We start from the raw sequence: 23068 nt of genomic DNA on the forward strand, positions 1-23068 counted from the left end.
CTTCCCGATGTTGCCTTGAGACTCCTGGTTAAAATTTTCAACAAGTGTTTTTCATTAGCTTACTTCCCAAAAAGATGGAAAAACGCTAAAGTAATTCCTATCCTAAAACCTGATAAAAACCCAGCAGAAACATCAAGTTATCGCCCAATTAGCTTACTTTCTTCAATCAGTAAACTTTTTGAAAAAATTATCTTGTTAAGAATGATGACTCATATAAATGAGAATTCAATTTTTTTACCAGAGCAGTTTGGATTTCGTCATGAACATTCAACTACTCATCAACTTGTCAGAGTAACGAACATGATAAAATCAAATAAATCTTCTGGGTTATCCACTGGAGTTGCTCTTCTAGACATAGAAAAAGCATTCGACAGTGTTTGGCACAAAGGTTTAATAGCAAAAATGTCTGATTTCCAGTTTCCTATTTATTTGATCAAAATGATTCAAAATTATTTAACTGATCGTACTCTTCAGGTTAGCTATCAGAATTGTAAATCTGAATTGCTACCCGTACGAGCCGGTGTTCCGCAGGGTTCGAGTGTAGCTCCAATCTTGTATAATATTTTCACTTCTGATCTTCCAAATCTACCCGTTGGTTGTCAGAAATCGCTATTCGGTGACGACACAAGTCTGTTAGCCACAGGTAGAAATCTAAGAGTGATCTGCAGTCGCCTACAAAGAAGTTTAAATATTTTCAGTGATTATCTGTCAAAATGGAAAATTAAACCAAATGCAGCAAAAACGCAATTAATTATCTTTCCTCACAAGCCAAGAGCTTCTTTTCTTAAACCAAACAATAATCACATTCTCAAATTGAATGGCTTGGAATTGACATGGTCTGATCAAGCTAAATACTTAGGTTTAACGTATGACAAAAAATTCACTTTCAAGGATCACATTGAAGGAATCCAGGCAAAGTGTAATAAATATATTAAATGTTTATATCCTCTTATAAACAGAAATTCTAAGCTCTGTCTAAAAAACAAATTGTTAATTTATAAACAAATTTTCAGACCAGCCATGCTTTATGCGGTACCAATTTGGTCAAGCTGTTGTTCCACCAGGAAGAAAACGCTTCAAAGGATTCAGAATAAAATTCTGAAAATGATTCTGAAGCGTCCTCCCTGGTTTAGTACAAATGAGTTACACAGACTCACAAATATAGAACCATTAGATGTAATGTCACATAATATTATAAGCAAATTCCGACAAAAATCGATGCAATCTTCAATTGAATCGATTCGCTCTCTGTATTAGTTATTAACTAATAATCAGACTAACTAACTAACTAACTAACTTATTAAGTTAGTATATAAGTTCCTTTTCCCCATTACACAATACAAGTAGGTTTAGAATTTTCCCTACACAAAAATCTCAGAATTGCGGAAGCAAATGATGTCTTCATGGTAATAACCAAATCATATATATATATATATATATATATATATATATATATATATATATATATATATATATATATATATATATATATATATATATATATATATATATATATATATATATATATATATATATATATATATAACAGGGCTGAAAAGTCACCACTTGTGGCTGAACACCCAATTTAAATCTTAATAATTTAATTTTAACTCATATTCCAATAAATAGTTATTTATAAAAAAAAAAAAATATAATCTACTCTTTCTATGCTCCGCAAATCATGATTTGAATATGAAGCATCCTCACAAATACCTCTGCACTGACATATTCTTCAATATTTTTCCACGAGGAAAATACAAAATGTTCTTCGAATGAGGCTTTGTATTATGCAAAACGTTTGAATATATTTTGTTGAACAATAGTTCTGGAAATAAATCATATAGAAAGGCTATGCAACCACTGTGAAAACCGACATTTTAACCGAGTCCCGGAGGGCCGAATCAAAGGGTGATATGAACAAAAACGAAAAATGGAGAAATGTGCACTCACTTTTCTCGGAGATGGCTGAACCGATTTCCACAAACTTAGATTCAAACAAAAGGTCTGATGGTGTCATAGCCTGCTATTGAGTTTTATTTGGATCCGACCTCTAGTTCCGGAGTTACATGGTAATATGTGAAAATTAGAGAACAAGTGTGCACTCAATTTTCTCTAAAACGGTTCTACCGATTTTCACAAACTAAGATTTAAATGAAAGGTCTTATAGTTTCCTAAAAATCTCTAGAACATTTTATCCGGATCCGACTTTCGGTTCCGTAACTAAAGTGTGATAAGTGAAAAAATACAAATTTCATTAGTATTTTTTCACGAACGATGGTGAAAAACAGGTGCAAATCCCATAAAACTGTCTGATAAATTCTTCTAGTTTGCGGAGATTGTTAGTTTGTGGGCATAAAAACTTAATTCGGCACTACTGCCCACCCCTTTTCCTGTTTCGGAAGCACCGAAAGTGGTGAAGAAAACCTTCAAAAATTGAACTCATTTCGGTTTCTCTGCGATGTTTGAGCCGATTTTCACAAATCTTGATTTGAATTGAAGCTCAATATTGACAATATGTACAACACCGAAAGAAGAAGAAAACACAAAACAAACGATGCGTGCTTTGTTCTATTTCGCACACGCTATGAAGCAACAATTACAGATGTCTGCTACTGGTGTGTGATATTGGTAAAAGACGGTGTTGCGGTTGATAAAAATGTTAGTTATTCTATGACCGAAAGAATAAACGAATGTCATGGAATTCAAGTTCTGTACACTCTGAATCGGCTGCGAAGGCTGTTGAAACAGAAGGTCTAATTCCACTACAGGAATGTAATACCAAGGCTTTGCTAAATAATCGTCCCGGCCCCACCACACTTGTGCGGACGGTTTTTTTCCAATCCTAGATACAGTTGTTAAAGTCAAAGTGTTCCGGAAAAGCTTTCAATGCGCGTAGCGATTCACGTTTGATGTCTTCAATTAACTCAATCGTTTGCGTTTGCTGGATATTTAGAAATTACACGGAGCTAAATTAGGCGAATACGGTGATTACGGAACGATATTGGTTAAATTTTTGGCGAAAAAATGAGTGATTTTGGAACCAATCGTGCTTTCACTTTTGTTAGGCCCAAAAGAATTTTCAAAATGGTTTTTACTAAGGTCTATTAATCGTCGATTATCGAGCACCAATTTCGTGATTTCATTGACATGTTCATCATCAGTTGATGTTGATGGCCGTCCTGGACGTGGTTCGTAGTCAACGCGTTCTCGACCCCCTTTGAACAACTTGTACCGATCAAAGTCATTTGCTCGCGACATACAATTATCACCGAAGACATTTTGCAACATTCTGAACGTTTCGGCACCAGAAATTTGATTCCGCACACAAAATTGAAGGGAACTTCTCTGTTGATTGATTCAACTCATTGTAAAAATTGCCGATTACCCTTTTAATACTTCAGAAAGACAGACGTATACTAAACACTACACGCTTATAAAAAGTAACTCAAAAGTTTGAGTACTAGTTACTCGTGTTTAACTGATACATCGATACATTTAAGGGGTAGTTTACAGGGTGGGCCATTAAAAGTGGAAGCACTTGTTTCTGAAAAAAATATATGGAGAAATTTTTTTTATTCATTTTCATTTTGATTATAATTTAGTTCAAAAGATATGTTACAGATATATTTTGAAAGTGATTTCGTTTGAAAGGTCATCTTTGGCCCTAAGTACAAAATGTGCCCTTTTTTCGGCGTTTTTCATCGTTTTGGCAAATATATCTGTCGGTATTGCGGCGATTTCACGTCGTATGTTGTCTTTGAGTTAAGGAGAACAAATGGTCGTAACAAATCGAATGTGAGTCTTGCTGTATGGCATGTTGTACCGTCCTGTTGAACCCAGAAGCCATTCAAACCATTTTCATCAGCAATGGGTACCACAAAATCATTTTTCATGGCTCGATAACGGTCGCCATTAACAAGTTTTTGTTGCTCCGCCATCGCTTTGGAAAAAATAGGGACCATTTTGGTCGTATAGAGATTGTTCCTCAATTAATTGAGAGTTTTCAGTGGCATAGAACTGACAATTTTGCTTTTTAACGCATGCATTTATCGTGAACTGTGTCTCGTCTGATATGATGATGATTTAGGAAGCTATTTTGAATGTGATGCTGAACAATTTCACCACGTTCTTTTGGTGTGTACTATTCGATGGTAAAATTGTCTTGGAATGACGCTTCCAACGCGGTATGTCATTAGTCGATCTGACAATTCTGTTAAAAGTTATTGGATTGCCCGATGCTCCCACTTTAAATGGCTCACCCAGCATTATTGAACATTTTCAAGAGATTTGTGTTTAGTCTATTCTCAAAAGCGAACCTGTAGTAAAGAAGGTGACCATCTGATGCAAAATGTCACTTCTGATGATAAAGAAAGCTTTCAAAAAAGTCGAGCTAAATAATACAAGAAGAATTCGACTTTCGGTTTTGCATGGAACTGGAAATGAGCTAAATTCAAGTAAAATTTTTTTTCCTTTTCAAACTTGTTGTCAAAAAAAAAGGCGATAACATCTGATTTACCGGTAGCGACACCTGCCAATGAAAAATGGAACCAAGAAATGGAGGATTCTTCCGGAAATTTTCATATCGGCAGTAATGATTTGCAACGTTTTTATCGTTTATTCATTAGTACAAATAGATATCAACAATAAAAGTACACTCGGAGAAGAAGAAAATCGATTTCGAAGTGATTACTACTATTATTTTTAGTGTAAACTACGATTAAACATGGGAAATCTTCAGAAATGTGTGAAATTGGGTAAGGTTAGGTTTTTCCGGATCAACATTTTTTTTAAACAGAAACCAGTATAGCGATCGAGTACTATTTATTTTGGATACTTTATTTGTTATTTCCAGGCATTTGAAAAATGGTATCAAACCAAGTTTAATACTCTATTCTGAATAAACGGTAGATTTCGCACAATGAACATAGATCAACATTACCACCTCAAAGTAAAAACTTTTTCTTCTACTTCTACTATGATTTTTCAAATGAATTTCCCCTTTTTCATAAGAAATCGTTGAAAAGGTGGAGTAATTAGAAATTTTTCTACCGAATTGACAGCTCTTGCTGAAAGTATCATATCTAAACAAGCAGCGCCTCTACATTTCAGTTTTGCGATAATATGCCAATCAGAGCGATGCTCTCTCTTTGATATATCGCTCTTCAACACCGTCGTCAATGGCAGAGAAATCCGGTATGCCAAAGATTTTCAGCAGACAAAATAAGACACTGCTCGCTACTAATCAAAATTTTAATCATTAATAATTGAAAATACGTGGCTTGATACATTCAAATCGAATATTAGAAATATTTCCTATCAAATGATGAAATAATATTATTAATTGATACAAAATAGACTGAGCTGTAAGTGTTTAAAACCTGACCACATTTCTACGTGTAGTTTTTCATGAGTTTCTGATATGCACCCCTATATAGAAAATAAAGATCCACATAAAAAAAATTAACAAACGATCTGTGATTATTTTAAATTTGTTTGACATCGAAATTATCTGATCATTTCGTTGCATAGCAAATGTGGGACGCTCAAAGACGAACAACGATCCCCGAGAGATTGATTATCGCTAGCACCTTGGCGAAGTCCATCGAAGCTCTGCGGATGGTTTAAAAGATCCGTTCATACGATCCGTTTAACGTCCATGATGGTACAGGTACGGTAACGGTTGTACATTTTCATGTACAATTCTTTCATTTCACCACGGTTCTAACCTAAAGTATGTTCGTCGAGAGTCCTGACATTTTTAAAGAAGCATCAAAACTAATTCAATCGTGACGTTCCACCGGCGAAGCAAAGGAATAGTCTGAATACTACCTTAATCTGACGCTTCGAAACAAAACAAAAGAATGGAAGAAGCAAACACAAAAATCGACAATCTCATGCAGGCAGAACTCGCTCAGCTGTGAAGGTTATTACACTTCCTAAACACTTGAAAAAACATTGAACTTGAACCGCTTGAAAGCGGTGGATTTTATATCGCTGCAAAATTGTTGGAAAAACTGATAACGTGAAATGTAATTATTTGATCTTGCTCCATTGTTTGTGCTGCTACTCCACAACCAACAAATTGACGAACATGTTGTCAAATGATCATTAGGCGAAGCCACCGCCGAGTGTGTTTGTATACAAATCATAGCAACCGGGTTTTTTTTATGCGCGCGGCAATTACGAAATGCAAGCGGCGGCTGAGTGATGGGAAATTATTCAAATTTGCGAGAAATGCCGCGCGAAAGAACGCAGTAAACGCGTGCCGCTACGTTGCGCTCCGGTAGCCTTTTGCGTTTGCGTTTGCGAATGCTGTTGATAGATGACTTCTGCGGTCACGCTTTGTCGAGTTCTTTGTCTGTTATATAAAATCTTATGCATTGTTTTCTAATGCCGCAGCATTAGCGAAGGGATTATCAAGTAATGCAATCGATCACAAAATTGTTAGAAAGCGTTTCGATTCAGATTGAAGTCGGCCGATTTCAGTGTCGCCGTCACGTCATGGGGGCGCACAGGGCTGCATCCAGGGATCAGTTGTTAAATTTTTAATTTAATAAAGCGTTTCATTTGCTATAGGTCACGATGTGTCGAAATTTAAAAAAAGTACAGGTGTGTAATGTCAGAGACATAACTGGATATCGTGAATACGAATAAAACTGGCACTCTTTCTTTATACTTCCGAATATCAATTAGTTGATCGATTGTGTTAATTGTGCAAGTTTTGCCCTTTTACACTACTAGAATTTGAAACGATACACCCAAACCACAGTACAGATTAGTTACATCAAACATTCTGACACAAATATTACAAAATAACCAGTACAGTCTTCATGATAAAATATTGGTGGTTTTGGAAAGAACCTCTTATGAAGGCGTGCGTGAAAGGCCAAATTGTATAATTTTCTAAGATATTAAACACTGATTGGATATAAACGATTTTGAACACTGTTGCGAATTTAGAACTGTGAAAATGGCAAAAAAAACTGATCATATTATCTTAGATTTGCACTGCACTGCTAATTTTAATTTTTGATTTACAAAGAAGCAATCTTTATAGTCCTTTAGGTAACATTTAAAGCCATTAGAAAGACTGATTTTGCATAATGTTTCACATTGTTGTCCATTTCCCGTTGTATACAAACGACCACCAACAGGATGATGTAATCGATCTTCTTCGAAGGGAAACTGGCTGTGCGGCCTGAGCGTTTGAGGTTTTGTACCACGCAAAAGGTCTGCTTTCATTGACGACTGCTCCATCTGACGATGGAAGTCCAAATGAAAGCACGACCTAAGCGTTTGAGGCTTTATACCACGCAAAAGGTTTGCTTTCATTGACTACTGCTCCAGAGCACGCCATGAGCGTTTAAGGTTTGGTACCACGCAAAAGGTCTGCTTTCATTGACGACTGCTCCACCTGACGACTGAAGTCCAAATGAGAGTTGCGACCTGAGCGTTTGAGGTTTTTAACCACGCAGAAGGTGCACTCTTTGAAGCTGCTGCCCACGATGTCTGCTTCCGTCCAACGCACAAGAAGAAATGATCGATTTTTGACCACGGTTCCCCTTTTATACGCAGTCAGTTGAAGATATGTGCCTGACTACCTCAAAATCGTCGTCCTTGCGCGAAAAAGCCAAGCAAAAGTAAAGAGTTTTCCGCGTTGTTTTCAAAGTTTGAGAAACTTAATTTTTGAGTTGTTTGTGGTTATCTCACACTGTTCAAAATATTATCCTCAATTCCTGATCATATTTTTGATGAAATGGTGAAAGAATTATGTTGCTACCGCTAATACAAGTCGAGATATTCACGATTAAGTTCTGCCCATTCTTCCATATGGCTAATTTTGAAAAGGCACCCCATAGTAAAGTAAGTCGTATTCACGACAAAAAATAATTCTTAAAATTCAATGAAATACAAAACCAAAAATCGGTAAGCGCGGCCGCGGTTTGAACCGAGACTTAATAGATCGCAAAGTACATTTGTTAATCGACTGAACCACAGAAACACACATCTACTAAGCAGGTAAAGGGTTCATATAAATTTATGCAGTTGATCTTACTAGCCGAGGGCAAATTACAGCCTGAACCAGTAAAATTAGTCGTTACGAATGGAATTCTCTATCATAATTTTTCAGGTTTTATGAATTGCATCGGACTGTGTAAAATTCATAATTTTTGTTTGTGTACACGGAGAACCCGCAGATCACAAAATTACAATATTGCAAGTGTTGTTTCACGCCCTGGTTGTTTCAACATATCTGTTGATTTTGCCATAACCATTCAGGTAACCGAAATTGTTGTATTCAAATGCTGTCACTTGGCGGAGAACGAAGACAGCAAAACGCAGAACAAAGAACTTCTTCATTTCACCAGAAACGTTTCATATTGAAAATTTTCTATGGTAAATGAACGTCATTTATGTTAGTTACGAAGTGGTCGTTTTATGTAAGTGAAAGTATGCAGAAGAATATAACAGTTAATTGAAAAACAAGTTTTCCATGTGTTAAATAGATATTCCTACAGTATAAATGTTTTAATTTCATCTGAGAGTAATGTATTCTAGGACAGTTCATGCCAATGTTATTAAAACCGCTTAACGCCTAAAAATTTGCTGCTAAAGTGAAGTGGTACTATTTGTATTTTCTTGAAAGTGTATCTGTAGCATTAGGTTTACCAGAGAGCCATTCTGCAAGTGAAGGGAAAATTTTCTAATTCCCTGTGACCATTTTTCTGATGAGTTTCCTTTTGAGAATTGTAATCTTTTGGTGCATTTCTATATCCTTTGTGAGTTTAGTGATAAAGATATAAGCAGTTAATTGGGTAAAATTTCGTTGTTCAAGCAGTGAACGATTAGTTGCTCCCCGAAGAGGCTAACAGTAAAAAATATTTATTGCAATTGGCGTCTTAAGTTCAAATAACTGAATAAATGGTTGAAACAACTGAGACATTTTCTTACTTTAATGCATATAAGTAACTTTGCTGGGATTCTGTCTTTGCTCAATTGCACGAGTGACACCTCATTGAAACGTTTCATTGTTCGCTCAGGCTGTTTGGCATTGCTCAACTGAAACGTTTCATTACTTGTTTGTGGTGCGTGTTTTTGTTGGGTGTCGTTGCTAAGCTGCCAGCACGATAAATCAAAAATGACAGATTAGTTAAAACAACAGTCGATTAGTTGTACCAAATTTTAACCAATCAAAATCAGAAAAACAACTAATATTTTAGTTGTTTTGCGATCGCTGGCTTTTCCGTGTAGTAACTATGCTGGAAATTCTACTTCAACCGGCCCTTAGGTTCACCCATGATACCATTCAGCTACCACTTGTTTCGGTCGATGCAGAACACTCGTTGTGTATATAGTTTTATTTAAAAGTGAAAGAAATCAAAATTTTGCTTGATTAATTTCTTGAGCTCAAAATACGAGATTTATATTCGCTCCAGATCTCATAATTTGCCAGAAAAATGTATAATTTGAAATTTACATAAGGGTTAAATTTTTCCGATTGGGTAATAATACTTGAGTATTCCTTGGCCATTAGCAGTTTGGTTTGCATTAACAGGAATTTTGTAGTGGAGATGACAGGCAAACATTTCTGCTGCTTTGAGAATTAACGTTATCTTTGTCGTACTTGAAAAATTGTTCTGGAAAAAGCAATAGTGAACCATTGTTACTTAATGCGTACAATCAAGGATTAAATAGGATAAGTATGTAAACGTGTTCCAACTTTTTCGATAATGATAGCCTCCTCGATACCTCGATGGAATCAACTGAAATTGAATAGAACATCTCTAGATGATCAGAAGATTGAGTGAGTGAAAAAAATCTGAAAATTTGGGTTGGCGGTTCAACGCATAAGAAGCTGACCGCACCAGTCAGTGGTCGTATGTTCGTACCTCGACCTGAGCAATTCCAGGAATGAGTAGACGAAAAAGTGACAAAATCAGAATCGACCTTTTCCAATTTGGATGAAACTATGCACATGGCTTTATTATGGCAAACCATAAGTTTTGAACCGATGGAGAGGGCAATCCGACTGATTTTTAAAAAGGGCGTATGTATTTTTGCATTTCACAAAAAATGCCTTTTTCAAATCGTTGTAACTCGGAAACCGTTAATTTTGAAAATTAATTAATAATAATTACCAAATAATCCGAAAAAGTTCTCGTCTAACGTGTGGTTATTTATCATTTGAAAACATTAAGACATATGTTATGTCAGCTAAAAATAAAGCTTTGAATTCATTTTTATCAGTTGTATTTTTTAAATAAATCGTTTAGTTGAAGAAGTTAGATCAAAATGTTCAAAAACACATATTTTAATTTTTGCCACTTCATCAACTAAAGTTGATTTTGAAACTAAAGTTTGGTAATTTGGGGAAAAAATACTAACATAGAGAAGTGTCCAAATATCTGGTACTAGCTCAAGTATAACCAATATAATCCATATTCTCGCGCTGATTTTAAGCTTCCTTATTTTATTAAGACATAAATATTTTCACTATTAACACTCCGAATACCAAGGGGGTAAAAAAAGTGGGAACGCTAATTTACTCGGGAAAATTAATGTAACTCGATCGAATGAAAAGCTAGAGAGGTGCTTTTTCCGAGAATAAAATTTTTCTACAACTTTATTGTACAACAAAATTATTTTTGAGTTCAATTAAGAAATCTAAATGAGGACCACTCTAGTAACTTTTTTCATCAAAAGAAGTGCCATTTGATTACAAACAACTTTTGTGAAGACACCAACTACAAAAAACTAATAGTTAATAGTGAAAATATTTTTGTCACGCTAATTTCCCGTTTTGGACCACTGCACAGTGGTTCAAAAGCGCAATTTCACGCTCTTAATTGATAACTCATAGGATCGTGGTTTTTTACGTATAGTATCTTCAGTTAAGTGGCTCAGAATGATAGACGCCATCTTTTGGCAAATTTTATTTATGTGAATAATCCGCCTAGAAGTGAGATAAAAATTTTATTTTAGCTCAGGGCCAACATAGTGGTTGAGTTACTTCGACAAAGTCGTGCAAAAAGTTATTTCAAACAAGTTTGCTGAAGGTTTTATTCCCGTAACTTGAGTGTAATTCATGATATAATGTATTTTCTGAAAAGGGTGTCCAAAAACCAGTTTTTGTAAGAAAACATAGATATTTTCAATTTATATGAGTTTTTAATGCTATACAAAGTTTTTCATTTTTAAAAACTACATAACTTTCTCAAGCATACTATACTGCTATCATTTCAGTTTAATGAAATAGATCAGTTTTTCATTTTTTCTAAATCAAATTCTAACTTGTCTATTATCAAAAGGCACAGGAAGGTGCAGATGAGATTACTTACATATTAAACTACTTTAAAAGAGCTTTCATACCATGGTTGAGTTATTCGTCTGCGATCGTCTGCAGGCGAGATATGTTCTTTTCAAATATCTTTGTCCTTGACATTTGCAATGATAAGGTTCATTGTATATCAGATCAGATTTCAGTATATATTCATTACTATGGTACCTGCCACAAAATATGTTTTTTTTTATTATCATTGAAGTCTAAAAATTGAATAGTTTAGTAACTGTTTTGTCACGACTTTTTAAAAAGCCATCATGAAATCGAATTAAGTTATGTCATCTTCTGGTAGAAAAAAGTATTATCAAAACTAATTTTTTAATTATTTGTATTTATTTTATGATAGCTGATAATGTTCTTAACCAGTTAAAAGACTTTTAGCATCGTTAGACAGATTTTTTTGGACTGTTTTGGCCATTCACGAATATTTGTAACCAAAGGATCCGATGAAACTAATTACCAATTCGTGGGATCCCGATTCGTAAGTGATCTGGATTGCTCGCGTGTATAATACTCTCGAAATCTGTATGAAAGAAACTTCTTAATCATTGTCAACAGAACGATATAGCAAGCGTTTACCGATCTCCACTTCAATTGACGAATAGAGGATATTTATCCGCAGAGCTTTTCTATAGAAAAAAAGTTACCAAAAAATGACATAACGTAATTCGACATGATGATTGCCTTTTTTCAAAGTCGTGGCTTCTTATCTCACTTTCAAAAAACGTCTGTAATTATTACTAAGCTTTTCTATTTGTAGACCTCAATGTCCAAAAAAAAATTTATTGTTTGAAATTCCATGGTAACGAATATATACTGAAATCTGATCTGATATACAATGAACATTATTATTGCAAATGTCAAGGACAAGGATATTTGCAAAGAACACATCTCGCCTGCAGACGATCGCAGACGAATAACTCAACCATGGTATGAAAGCTCTTTTGAAGTAGTTTAATATGTAAGTAATCTCATCTGCACCTTCCTGCGCCTTTTAATAATAGACAAGTTAGAATTTGATTTAGAAAAAATGAAAAATTGATCTATTTCATTTAACTGAAATGATAGCAGTATAGTATGTTTGAGATAGTTGTGTAGTTTTTAAAGATGAAAAACTTTGTATAACATGAAAAACTCATATAAATTGAAAATATATCTATGTTTTCATACAAAAACTGGTTTTTGGACACCTTTTTCAGAAAATACATTATATCATGAATTATACTCAAGTTACGGGAATAAAACCTTCAGCAAACTTGTTTTAAATAGCTTTATGCACAACTTTGTCGAAGTAGCTTAGCCTCTATGTTGGCTCTGAGCTAAAATAAAATTTTTATCTCACTTTTAGGGGGATCAATTTCATAAATAAAACTTGCCAAAAGATAGCGTTTGTCATTCTGAGCAACTTTGCTGAAGATACTATACCTCGAAAACCACGTTTTCAATAAGTTATCAATTAAGAGCGTGTAATTGCGCTTTTGAACCACTGTGCACTGTGCAGTGATTGTTAAATGTATTCATATACTTCCCACGTTGACAGGAACTAAAAACGAATTGAACTTAAATCCAATTGAAATTAATAATTTTAAAAAGATGATGCATCAGAAACTAAAATATTCAATATCCAACTACATTATTATCAACGATGTTTCCAATAATTTTTACACCACCCTGCAGTAATTTAAATTTCTATAACTGGCAGAGCTTGCAAATTGAAGCAACGAATATTAACAAAAGGGTTTCACCATCTGTGCTATTCACACACATTCGTATGTCACTAAGACAAGACCTGACAACTGGGTTCTTATTCTTCCTTCTGAATCATCCTTCTCGTCATTTTCGCCCTGTGGAATAAATACCAACGTATCGGCTACAGTGCAGCCATATTTACAGCGTTTTTAATAACTTTATGCTGAGAAAAATTTTTTATTTGATTTAGATTTTTAGACTCGATTTTTGATTTGAAATAAACATGAGAAATGTTTTGGTGAATGCATTTTTTTTATTATATAATAACGCTTAATAACGCTTGAGCTTTGACGACAAAACACGAAATATTTCATGTTGAACGCAAAATCGAATCCATTGTTGACGTATTATCGGATCTTTTGGAAACCGGAAAAAGTCAAGTTTGGATAGAAATGTTTAGTGCGACCACAGTGTGGAACACAACAGTTCATTCTTGTCGTAAAACTAGACACACTTTCGAGTTTACACTAATTTTACAAATCTTTTTTGGTTACACTTTAATTCACTAAAAAGAAAAACGGCTTGATGCTGATTTTAATTACACAGTGCTGTCACTATATACATTTATTACAAATGAGATTGAAAAAAAGTGAAACGTTTTCATTTTCATTGGTGAGCTAAAATTATACATTTAAAAAAACTCATTTCTGATTTTCTTTATACTTGGAATCATTGCTCGCGTACCCTGCAAAAGTTTTTTCTTCTCATAATGTACGGGTAGCAACATCAGAATCAGCCAATCAGAAACTGGTCCATTCTGAAACAAAAGCAGCCCCCCCAGTTGTCAGGCCTTGTCTTAGGTATGTCAGGTAGAATTCACAGCGCAACCCAAGCAAGGAAAGCTCCTTCGTTCGTTCATTAGTTCATGAATATGCCCGCTATCTGACCCTTTGCTTCACGAGGTTAGCATTTGATGAATGGTTCTCATATTGAAGATGCCTATGAAGAAACTAGATTCATAACTTTTAGTTCCGATGAATATTAATTTAAAGAACATTGCTTTTGATGTTTCTAGGATATGTACACAGTGTAAACTCCCAAGAAACAAATTAATTGTTTTGAAAATGGGCTCAAATGCAAAATTTCTGCTATAAAATGTTTGAAGTATGTTTGAAATGTTATCAAATTTGGTCTTAGAATGCGAACATTATGTTCAAAAATGATTTCTGTAAACCTACACTGTGAAAACACCGTAAACATTGCCTATTTGGCTTTGCTTCGCGTCATGTAGCACTCCGTGAAGCAAGGCCTTCTTTCTCATACAATACTAACGAGAGCGAATCCTACATTTCATTACATTGCCATGGATTGCTTAGTTCATGTGTTAACTGAGACTGAGAGCACAGGCAATTTACTAGAGGCAAGGGAATTGATCTGCTCAGTAGCATATACTTTCACGCATGCAGTTTCTCTCTAATATAGGTCTCTCATTCAGCTATGTCAAGCAAAGTGTTCGCAGCAGATGTTTTTTTGTTGCTTCGTTCGTTTGAGGATTCACAATACAAGCCCTGATAACTGGTACTTGCTTATGTCATTTTCAACCAATCATGAGCTGGTCCTAAACTGACTCAGAAAATGGATTACGAGTTGTCAGGTCCTGTTCTAGGGTAGTATGAAATCATAACTGAGAACCATTACCTCTCCGGAACCGCATTTTGGTATTTGAACTTAATCAAAAATTCAATGAAAGCTTTTAAACAAGCTTAAATTTATTAAAATCGGATTTGCTATCTCGAAAAAATTAAGCGGTAAGAATATAAGTGCGTTTTGTTGGTTACGGCACTTGTATCATTTGATCTCCGGAACCGGAAGTGGCAGTCACTTAATCTGCGAATTTGATTTACAACCCACAAGTAGCTTTCAAACGAGCTTGTTGAACTCGTTTCAGACATCTCCGAAAAATTGGAGCGGTAAAAAATCGTTAAAAGGGGCACACGCAGGCATTCTGCGATCTAGTCTAGCTGAGTCGAATGGTATATAACACTATGGATCTCCGAGGCTCCGTTCGAAAGACGATTTGTTTCATGATTTTTAACCATATCAATGATAATGGATTTCTTTCCGTGTAGGCATAATTCATGACTATTAAGAATAATTTGCTTCCTGTTCACTATTTTGACTTCTTTTGAGAAGTTTCCATGGGAATTGTCGAACGCGTATATCTCATAAATGGTTGGTGATTGGGTGGCTTCAGAAATGTTTTGGGTAACTGTTGGGGATGACCCTTATTACCGTTCTCACTTGATTTTACTTATTACCAGTATCACGCGCAGTGAAGTAATCAAAAAATCATTTTTTCCAATAAAATTTTGGTGATTTGATATTCATAATAACAACAAGCTCATGTTAGTAATTCCATTTTTCTCTGAATAGACTTTTGTGATAGAAGCCTACATTCACCTAACTTGATTTTCACCGTGAAGTGATACCGATAATAAGGGCCTATATGAAAAAAGCATACACAGTAGAAAGAAACTTTCAACAACATTTTCGATTTATTGTATTAATTCTATGTTGTAGCTAAAATAAAATAAAAGAAGACAGCTGCACTCTAAGGCATGATGCAGAAATAGTAAGCAAAAAAGTAAGCAATCTTCTTAAAACAAGTGGATTAAAAAAATGTTTTACTAGCTTTAAATTTTATTAAACTTGAAATATCCGTAAATCAGAAAAGTTTCCAGTGAATTCTTTTTTAAACCGCAGTACCATGTAAATTCTAATAAGTTTGAAATTTTAAGTTTTTCTAACTTTCATAAAATCTGATTGAAAATAATTACAAAAGAATATATCAAACATTTTCAAAAATATACCTGATTTAAAAAAAACGGATTTTCTGTCCTTTTTGCCTTTCTCATATAGGAAGGCTGTGTAATCGCTGTGAAAATCGACTTTACTACCGAGGCCTGGAGGGCCAAGTCTCATACACCATTCGACTTAGTTCGTCGAGATCACAAAATGTCTGTCTGTGTGTATGTGTGTGTATGTATGAATGTATGTATGTATGTATGCATGTGTGTGTGACAAATAATGTCACTCAATTTTCTCAGAGAGGGCTGAACCGATTTTCACAAACTTAGCTTCTAATGAAAGGTCTTATGACCTCATACAATTTTCTTGAATTTCTTCTGGATCCGACTTTTGATTCCGGAATTACAAGGAAACATGTGCAAATTTATTGAAAAATGTGCACTCAATTTTCTCGGAAATTTCCCAACCAATTTTCGCAAACTAAGAAGCGAATAAAAGATCTTAAAATTCTTTAAAATGTCTCCGAGAAGTTGATCCAGATTTGACTTCCGGTTCCGGTATTACAGTGGGATTAGTGAAAATGTTCAATTTTATGAGTATTTTTGCCTTTCTCATATAGAAATGTTATGCAATCACTGTGAAAACCGAGGCCCTAAGGGTCGAGTGTCATATACCATTCGACTCAGTTCGTTGAGTACGCAAAATGTCTGTGTGTGTATGTAACGTTTTTTTTGCATTAAATTTTATCGGAGATGGCTGAACCGATTTTCACAAATTTAGGTTCAAATAAAAGAACCTGTGGTCCAATACTGAATCACTGATTTTTTTCCGGATCTAACATCCGGATATAGGGTAAAGTGTGTTAAAAATTTTATACCATCACTGGAAAGGACAAAAAAAACTTAAAAAATTTCTATATCGACCTCAAATCTCCTCCAATTGATAGTTTTTGTCAGAAGACGGCCAAAAAAACCAATTTCGGTTATTTTCTCAAGAATCATTACACCACTATGTGGACTAAAAAAGGTTTTGCAGAAGCGATGGCGAAACGCGGTGTACATTTTTATGAAACTTACTGCTAAATTCATCTAGTTGGCAGATCTTGTTAGTTAGTAAATATATTAAACTACTTTGGGACTACTAGTTTCCGGTTTCCGCTTCTGAAAGTACATATAATAGTAAGAAAAGCTCCAAAACCGGAACTCATTTCGATTTCTAAGCAACGGTAAAGCCGATTTTCACGAATCATGACTCAAATTAAAGCTCTCATTGTCTTTAAATAAACTGTGTAATTTCATCTAGATCCGACTTCCGGTTCCGAAATTATAGGGCGATGAGTGTCAAAACATTCAAATCGTCATTCAAAATGACGATGTAAAACTGGTACACGTGGGTGTGTTCCGCGTTGCTCCGTTCGCAGCATGCTTTGTTCAATTTCGTATAGCGTGCAAGGTTGCCACATTAAAATTTATATTTTCAGGTGAAAAACATGCGAGTTTGTGTCAAATAATGTCACTCATAAAATTAAAAATATCGTAGGCCCATAGGTTCCTTTTGAGGTTCATCATGCTTTCATAGGGTAAAGTGTGCTTAAATTTGCACACAGTCATTTAGAGCTACGATGCAAGAAAGGGTAAAATTCTTTTAGATTTGGCTTGAAACTGATTCAATTTGTAGTTTACTTACTAAACTAACAGACTTCGGCTATACTGGTTCCAAGTTCCCGGTTCCAGAAGTACTCACTAAATTTTCTCAGAGATGATTTGATCGATTTCCACAAACAGCCTCAAATAAAAGTTCTTGTAGTCCCATGGGGTAAAGTGTGTGTTAATCATTTAGTACGACGATGTAAAATAAAGAAAAATTCTTATTAACTTGACATAACAAATAGAAAAGGTTATATTAGTTTATACCCAAAGAAAGTTTCTTATCTTATTCAAGATTGAAAAAAGAAATTCTTCACAGAATCTTCTAGTGATATTTGGAAAATATAAGTAATATGAGAAAGGCATCATTACACCACTAGGTGGATGAAAAAAGTTTTTTTTCTATTTTTACCAAGAGTGTAAAAAATATTATATTACCAGTTAAAATAGACAGTCATATGGAATGATGTAAACAATCAAAAATTTGTTTTATGATATAATTGATTTCCGAATTTTATCAAAATAAAAAATGGGTTTTGCCTTTCTCATATAGAAAGGTTATGCAGTCACTGTGAAAACCGATTTTTGAACCGAGGCCCGGAGGACAAACTGTCATATATCATTCGACTCAGTTCGTCGAGCAATCAAAATGTCTGTATGTGCGTATGTGTGTTTTGTTGCTCTAACTTTTTTCGGATATGGCTGAATCGATTTTCACAAACTTTGCTTCAAATAAAAGGTCTTGTGGTCCTATACAATGTTTCTGAATTTTGTTAGGATCCGATTTCCGGTCCCGGAATTATAGGATAAAGTGTGCTGAAAATTTTATACCATAACTTAAAGGGGCGAAACAAAAAGCTTGTTTTCTGGCCATTCTATTTGCTTTCTATAGAGAAAGGCAAAATATATATTGTTTGTACCAGAGGTAACTCCTGAGGCCTCTGCGAAAATATCTTGTTCCTTTTTTAGCAACCATGTCTCAGTAACAACTCGATATTTTTCCATAAAATTTACACTGTCTCTAGCAAACAATAAAAGCAACATAAAAAATGAAGATTAGGCAACACATAGTTTTATTTCAATCCACGCTCGAAATGAAGGAACCAAAAATGATTACGATTCCGAACAACATGAGAGAGTGAAAATATCTTTCCCTTTTCTTCCCGCAGTTTTCATCATTCCGCAGCGGGTGGTCCTGGCGATCTTCGGCTTTCTGGCAATCCTCAATGCCTACACGATGCGGATCAGCCTGTCGATCGCCATCACCGAGATGGTCAACAAGACTACCAGCGCCGAACTGGAAGAAGGTGTCTGCCCGGCTGAAGACGGTTTGGGGACCAGCGAAATCAGCGGAGGACAATTCAACTGGGATCAGGAACTGCAGGGTATCATTCTGTCATCGTTCTACTGGGGTTACGTGATCACCCATCTGCCGGGTGGTATACTGGCGGAAAGGTTTGGCGGAAAGTGGACACTCAGTTTGGGCATTCTGTCGACGGCTGTGTTCACCTTGATCACACCTTGGGCCGTCAACTTGGGAGGATCGACGGCACTGATTGTGATCCGGGTGTTGATGGGTCTCGGCGAGGGAACCACATTTCCGGCGTTGAGTGCCTTGCTGGCCGCGTGGATACCGCTGAAAGAACGGAGCAAGCTGGGATCGCTGGTGTTCGGTGGTGGGCAGATGGGTACGATTCTGGGAAATCTAATATCCGGCCTTTTGCTACACAACTTCGATGGATGGTCGTCCGTGTTCTACTTCTTCGGTGGAATGGGAGTCTTGTGGTTCATTTTATTCGTAAGCATAAGCCGTCTGTAAGACCAATGGAGTGTCTTTTAATCTAATTTTTGTGTTAATTTTACAGACGCTCCTCTGCTACAGTGACCCAGAATCTCACCCATTCATCAGTGACAAAGAGAAGGAATACCTCCAGCAGGAAATGGGAACACTGTCCCGGGACAAAACACTTCCACCGACACCGTGGCGTTACATTCTGACCAGTGTGCCGCTGATGGCATTGGTTTGTGCCCAGATCGGTCACGATTGGGGCTTTTTCATCATGGTGACGGATCTTCCCAAGTACATGAGTGACGTTCTGAGGTTCTCGATCAAGAATAACGGTCTGTTTTCCTCACTACCCTATCTGTTGATGTGGATCGTATCTCTGACGACTGGAGTGCTGAGCGATTGGTTGATCTCCTCCGGAAGGATGTCGATCACTTTTGGCAGGAAGCTATTCACGACAATCGGTAAGTACCAGGTCGGATCGGTTGCGTTCCGAAACGATTACCGATGATCGTGTTTTCATTTTTACAGCATCCGCTGGACCGGCTTTCTTCATCGTGGGTGCTTCGTATGCCGGTTGTGATCGTGCTCTGGTGGTCGCACTGTTCACCCTAGCGATGGGTTTCATGGGTACCTTCTATCCGGGAATGAAGGTCAACCCACTGGATCTGAGTCCCAACTATGCGGGAAGTTTGATGGCTGTTACCAACGGTATTGGTGCCATTACGGGAATCATCGCTCCGTACGTCGTTGGCATCATGACTCCGAATGTAAGTCCTCCTCCCGCTAATGAATCCAACCCACTAATGAAGTGTGATTAAATTTCAGCACGCGCTCGAAGAATGGCGCATCGTATTTTGGATCTCGTTTGCCGTATTCCACGTGACTAATTTGGTGTACGTGCTGTGGGCATCTGGCGAGGTGCAACCCTGGAACACACCGCATCTGATGAACAAATCGGTGGAATCCGGTGACTCCAAGCACGACATTTTCAGCGACGAGAAGAAAAAGTCGGATGCCGTGAAGATGATGAAGTGATCGATCGGGTGTGAAGTCGAAGTCTTCAGAGTTCGAGCTTGTTACTATTTAATTTATTTAATCCAGTAAAATCATCCAGACTTTTGCTCTGGAGATAGTGATACGAAAGTACGAGACAAATACTGCTTCTCTTGATGAGAAGCAACTGTTAGGATTAAACGAAAACCGTAGATTTTGTTTTGTTTTTTTTTGGTGTACAAACGCGTCCAAAGTAACTGACCACCTCGGCTCGATCGTCAAACTTACGAAAGTATTCGTCAGCGAAGCTGGTGCTGGTGTCAATTGAGTCAAGTGACGATTCGACGTGAAAAATTACACGCCTCATAAAACTGCATTCGTCTTGTACGTGTTTGCATTTCTAGTTGACTTCAATCAATCAATCAATCGCGTTATAAGTCAGGTAGGGAAACTTTGTTAGAAATAGTAGGTAGGTGATCGAAGGTGAACTTGGCGGAAGAACAAATACCAGCTAGATAAAGTTGTAGCTAATCGAACGGATTACTTACATAATCTTTGCAAACATGTGCCACGGAACTGAGGATAGTCTCGCTTTCTACCTAATTATGTATTTTTGTATAGTGTTCCAAATAAATATTGTATTGTTAAGCTCTAACCGGTGGTACTTATTTTACACTATTTTGTAGCATTTATAAACTGATGGTATCTCATAATAGAACATCAACGCTGAATAGAATTGCAATTTTGATGTGGAACACATCTTTATTAGGGGTGCAAATCACAAACTACACGTAGAAATGTGGTCAGGTTTTAAACACTTACAGCTCAGTCTGTTTTATATCAATTAATAATAGTATTTCATCATTTGATAGGAAATATTTCTACGTATTGATTTGAATGTTCATAGCCATGTATTTTGAATTGTATATCATTGATATGTTGATTAATAGCTAGCAGTGTCCTATTTTGTCTGCAAAAAATCTCCAGCATACCGGGGTGGAATCATGTAAGGTGATAAGTGACTATCACCTCCTGGTGATAACGAGGTGATCACCAGAATGTTTGGAATCACCGAAGGTGATCACTTTTACTATCACCATCACCGGTGATTGAGCCAACTTCACTCCATTTATCACCTGTCAAGAAACGTCAATTTTTCAGGAGTAAAATATGAATGTGGCGTATACCGTTGATATTAGGAGGAGTAACATATGAAAGTGGCGTATACCCATATAATATTTTGAAATCTAAAGTTTTATTCCTTTAGTTTTCAATTTTTTCATTAATTCGAGTCATGTTTATCAATGATGATTTGTATGGATCGAAGAGTAACGTTGGAAAAAATTACCTGCGCACAAACAAATAAAAAAAATCACTTGTTTGTTTAATTTAGCACCGATTTTTATTTTTCAATGGATATCAATGTCACAGTCAATTCTTTGGGATAAATTTGCTAGCTTTGAAATGACACGAATTGTTAGATCTTCTTGATGTTTCACAACGGATGGCATTCCTCTCGAATGAGAAAGATCCGTTAAATAATTTCTTGTATAGTTTTCATTCACTTTACGATTATGGCATTTCACAGAGCTTTCAAATGCTACCTCCATTTTGGAAATTTTACCCACCGGTACTACGAATATCCACTATGATTAGCAGCAACTAATTGTCCAAAAATATTGCCTTATTTAGTTCAACTCACAAGAAGAAAATTAAGAACGCAGTTTAATCTTTTTTACTCGTTCAGTTGAACGAGACTGATATGTCGCTTACTAAGTCACGGCCATCTAATTCTACTGAAAATGTTAGCAAAGATTTTTTTATGTTACGTTATTTGCAACAGGAGATGTCTATATTCATAAACTTATCACTTTTCCAGAAAGCAATTTATCTTTGACTTTACGAATACCCCAATGATATTCCTACAAATAATAATTATTACATAAATGAATTGATTTAATTGATAAATACTACCGTTCATTCTATGAATTCTTTAAACTATATAAACTAAGTTACTTTTCATTTTGGTATTTCATTCTGACACAATATCAGTACGAATTTTATTAAAAAATTATCCTCTCCGACCAATATTGGTAGGTTTTTTATATCAGTGGCTTGAAATTCACCTAACGGACAATAATTTATAAAGCCACTTCTCAAAAAATCAAATCACTACTGAAAGTGATAACTAAATTGCTATCACCTCCATTTTGACATGAAGGTGATTAAATCGCGGTGACTATCACCTTACGTAATGCCAACGTTTGATAGTGATGTTAGCCTCTCAGCAGTGGTGACAGAACTTGGTGATTATCACCTTACATGATTCCAAATTTTCAAAAGTGATAATCACTTGGTGATAATCACCTTACATGATTCCACCCCCGGATTTCCCTGCCATAGTCGACGGTTTTGAAGGAGTAAGCGATGAGCATCGCTCTGATTGGTCAATCGATGTAAAAGCGAAGCTGTTGAAAGCACGCGAATCTATAAATAGAAGCGAAATTACAGCTAACGTTTCAGTCCTATTCCTAGCATGCTAGAGGTAGGTTGTTGCTAGACAGCAAGACAAAAACGTGCCATAAAACGATTTGAAGCTTTATGGGCTGATGCCAGTTGTTAGCGTAAAACCGTGTCGCTCGCTGTGCGTGTTACATTTCTCTTCATGCTCTCTCGTAAATATGTAAAATGACTCTCGATGTAGCCGGGTGGCCAAGAAAGTTTTGATATTTTCGGTTACAAGTTTGACTACATCACATAAAATCCAATAAAGCTACCGCTTGTTTGGCAGCCTTGATGAAC

At 36.0% G+C, this 23068-nt stretch overlaps 1 protein-coding gene across 2 annotated transcripts in view; it reads left to right on the forward strand.

The window, feature by feature from the left end:
• The window catches only part of LOC131430459 (putative inorganic phosphate cotransporter), a 68684-nt gene extending 47763 nt beyond the window's left edge, over positions 1-20921 (forward strand). For both annotated transcript variants that reach the window (XM_058595471.1, XM_058595472.1), the window contains exons 2-5: positions 18654-19282; positions 19350-19734; positions 19802-20040; positions 20099-20921. In XM_058595471.1, coding sequence (XP_058451454.1) covers positions 18654-19282; positions 19350-19734; positions 19802-20040; positions 20099-20308 — 1463 coding nt within the window. In that variant the 3' untranslated portion in view covers positions 20309-20921. The remainder of the gene's footprint in view (positions 1-18653; positions 19283-19349; positions 19735-19801; positions 20041-20098) is intronic.
• Positions 20922-23068: the final 2147 nt, after the last annotated feature.

This window comes from Malaya genurostris, chromosome 2 (genome assembly GCF_030247185.1).
Source record: "Malaya genurostris strain Urasoe2022 chromosome 2, Malgen_1.1, whole genome shotgun sequence".
Classification (NCBI taxonomy): Eukaryota; Metazoa; Arthropoda; class Insecta; order Diptera; family Culicidae; genus Malaya; species Malaya genurostris.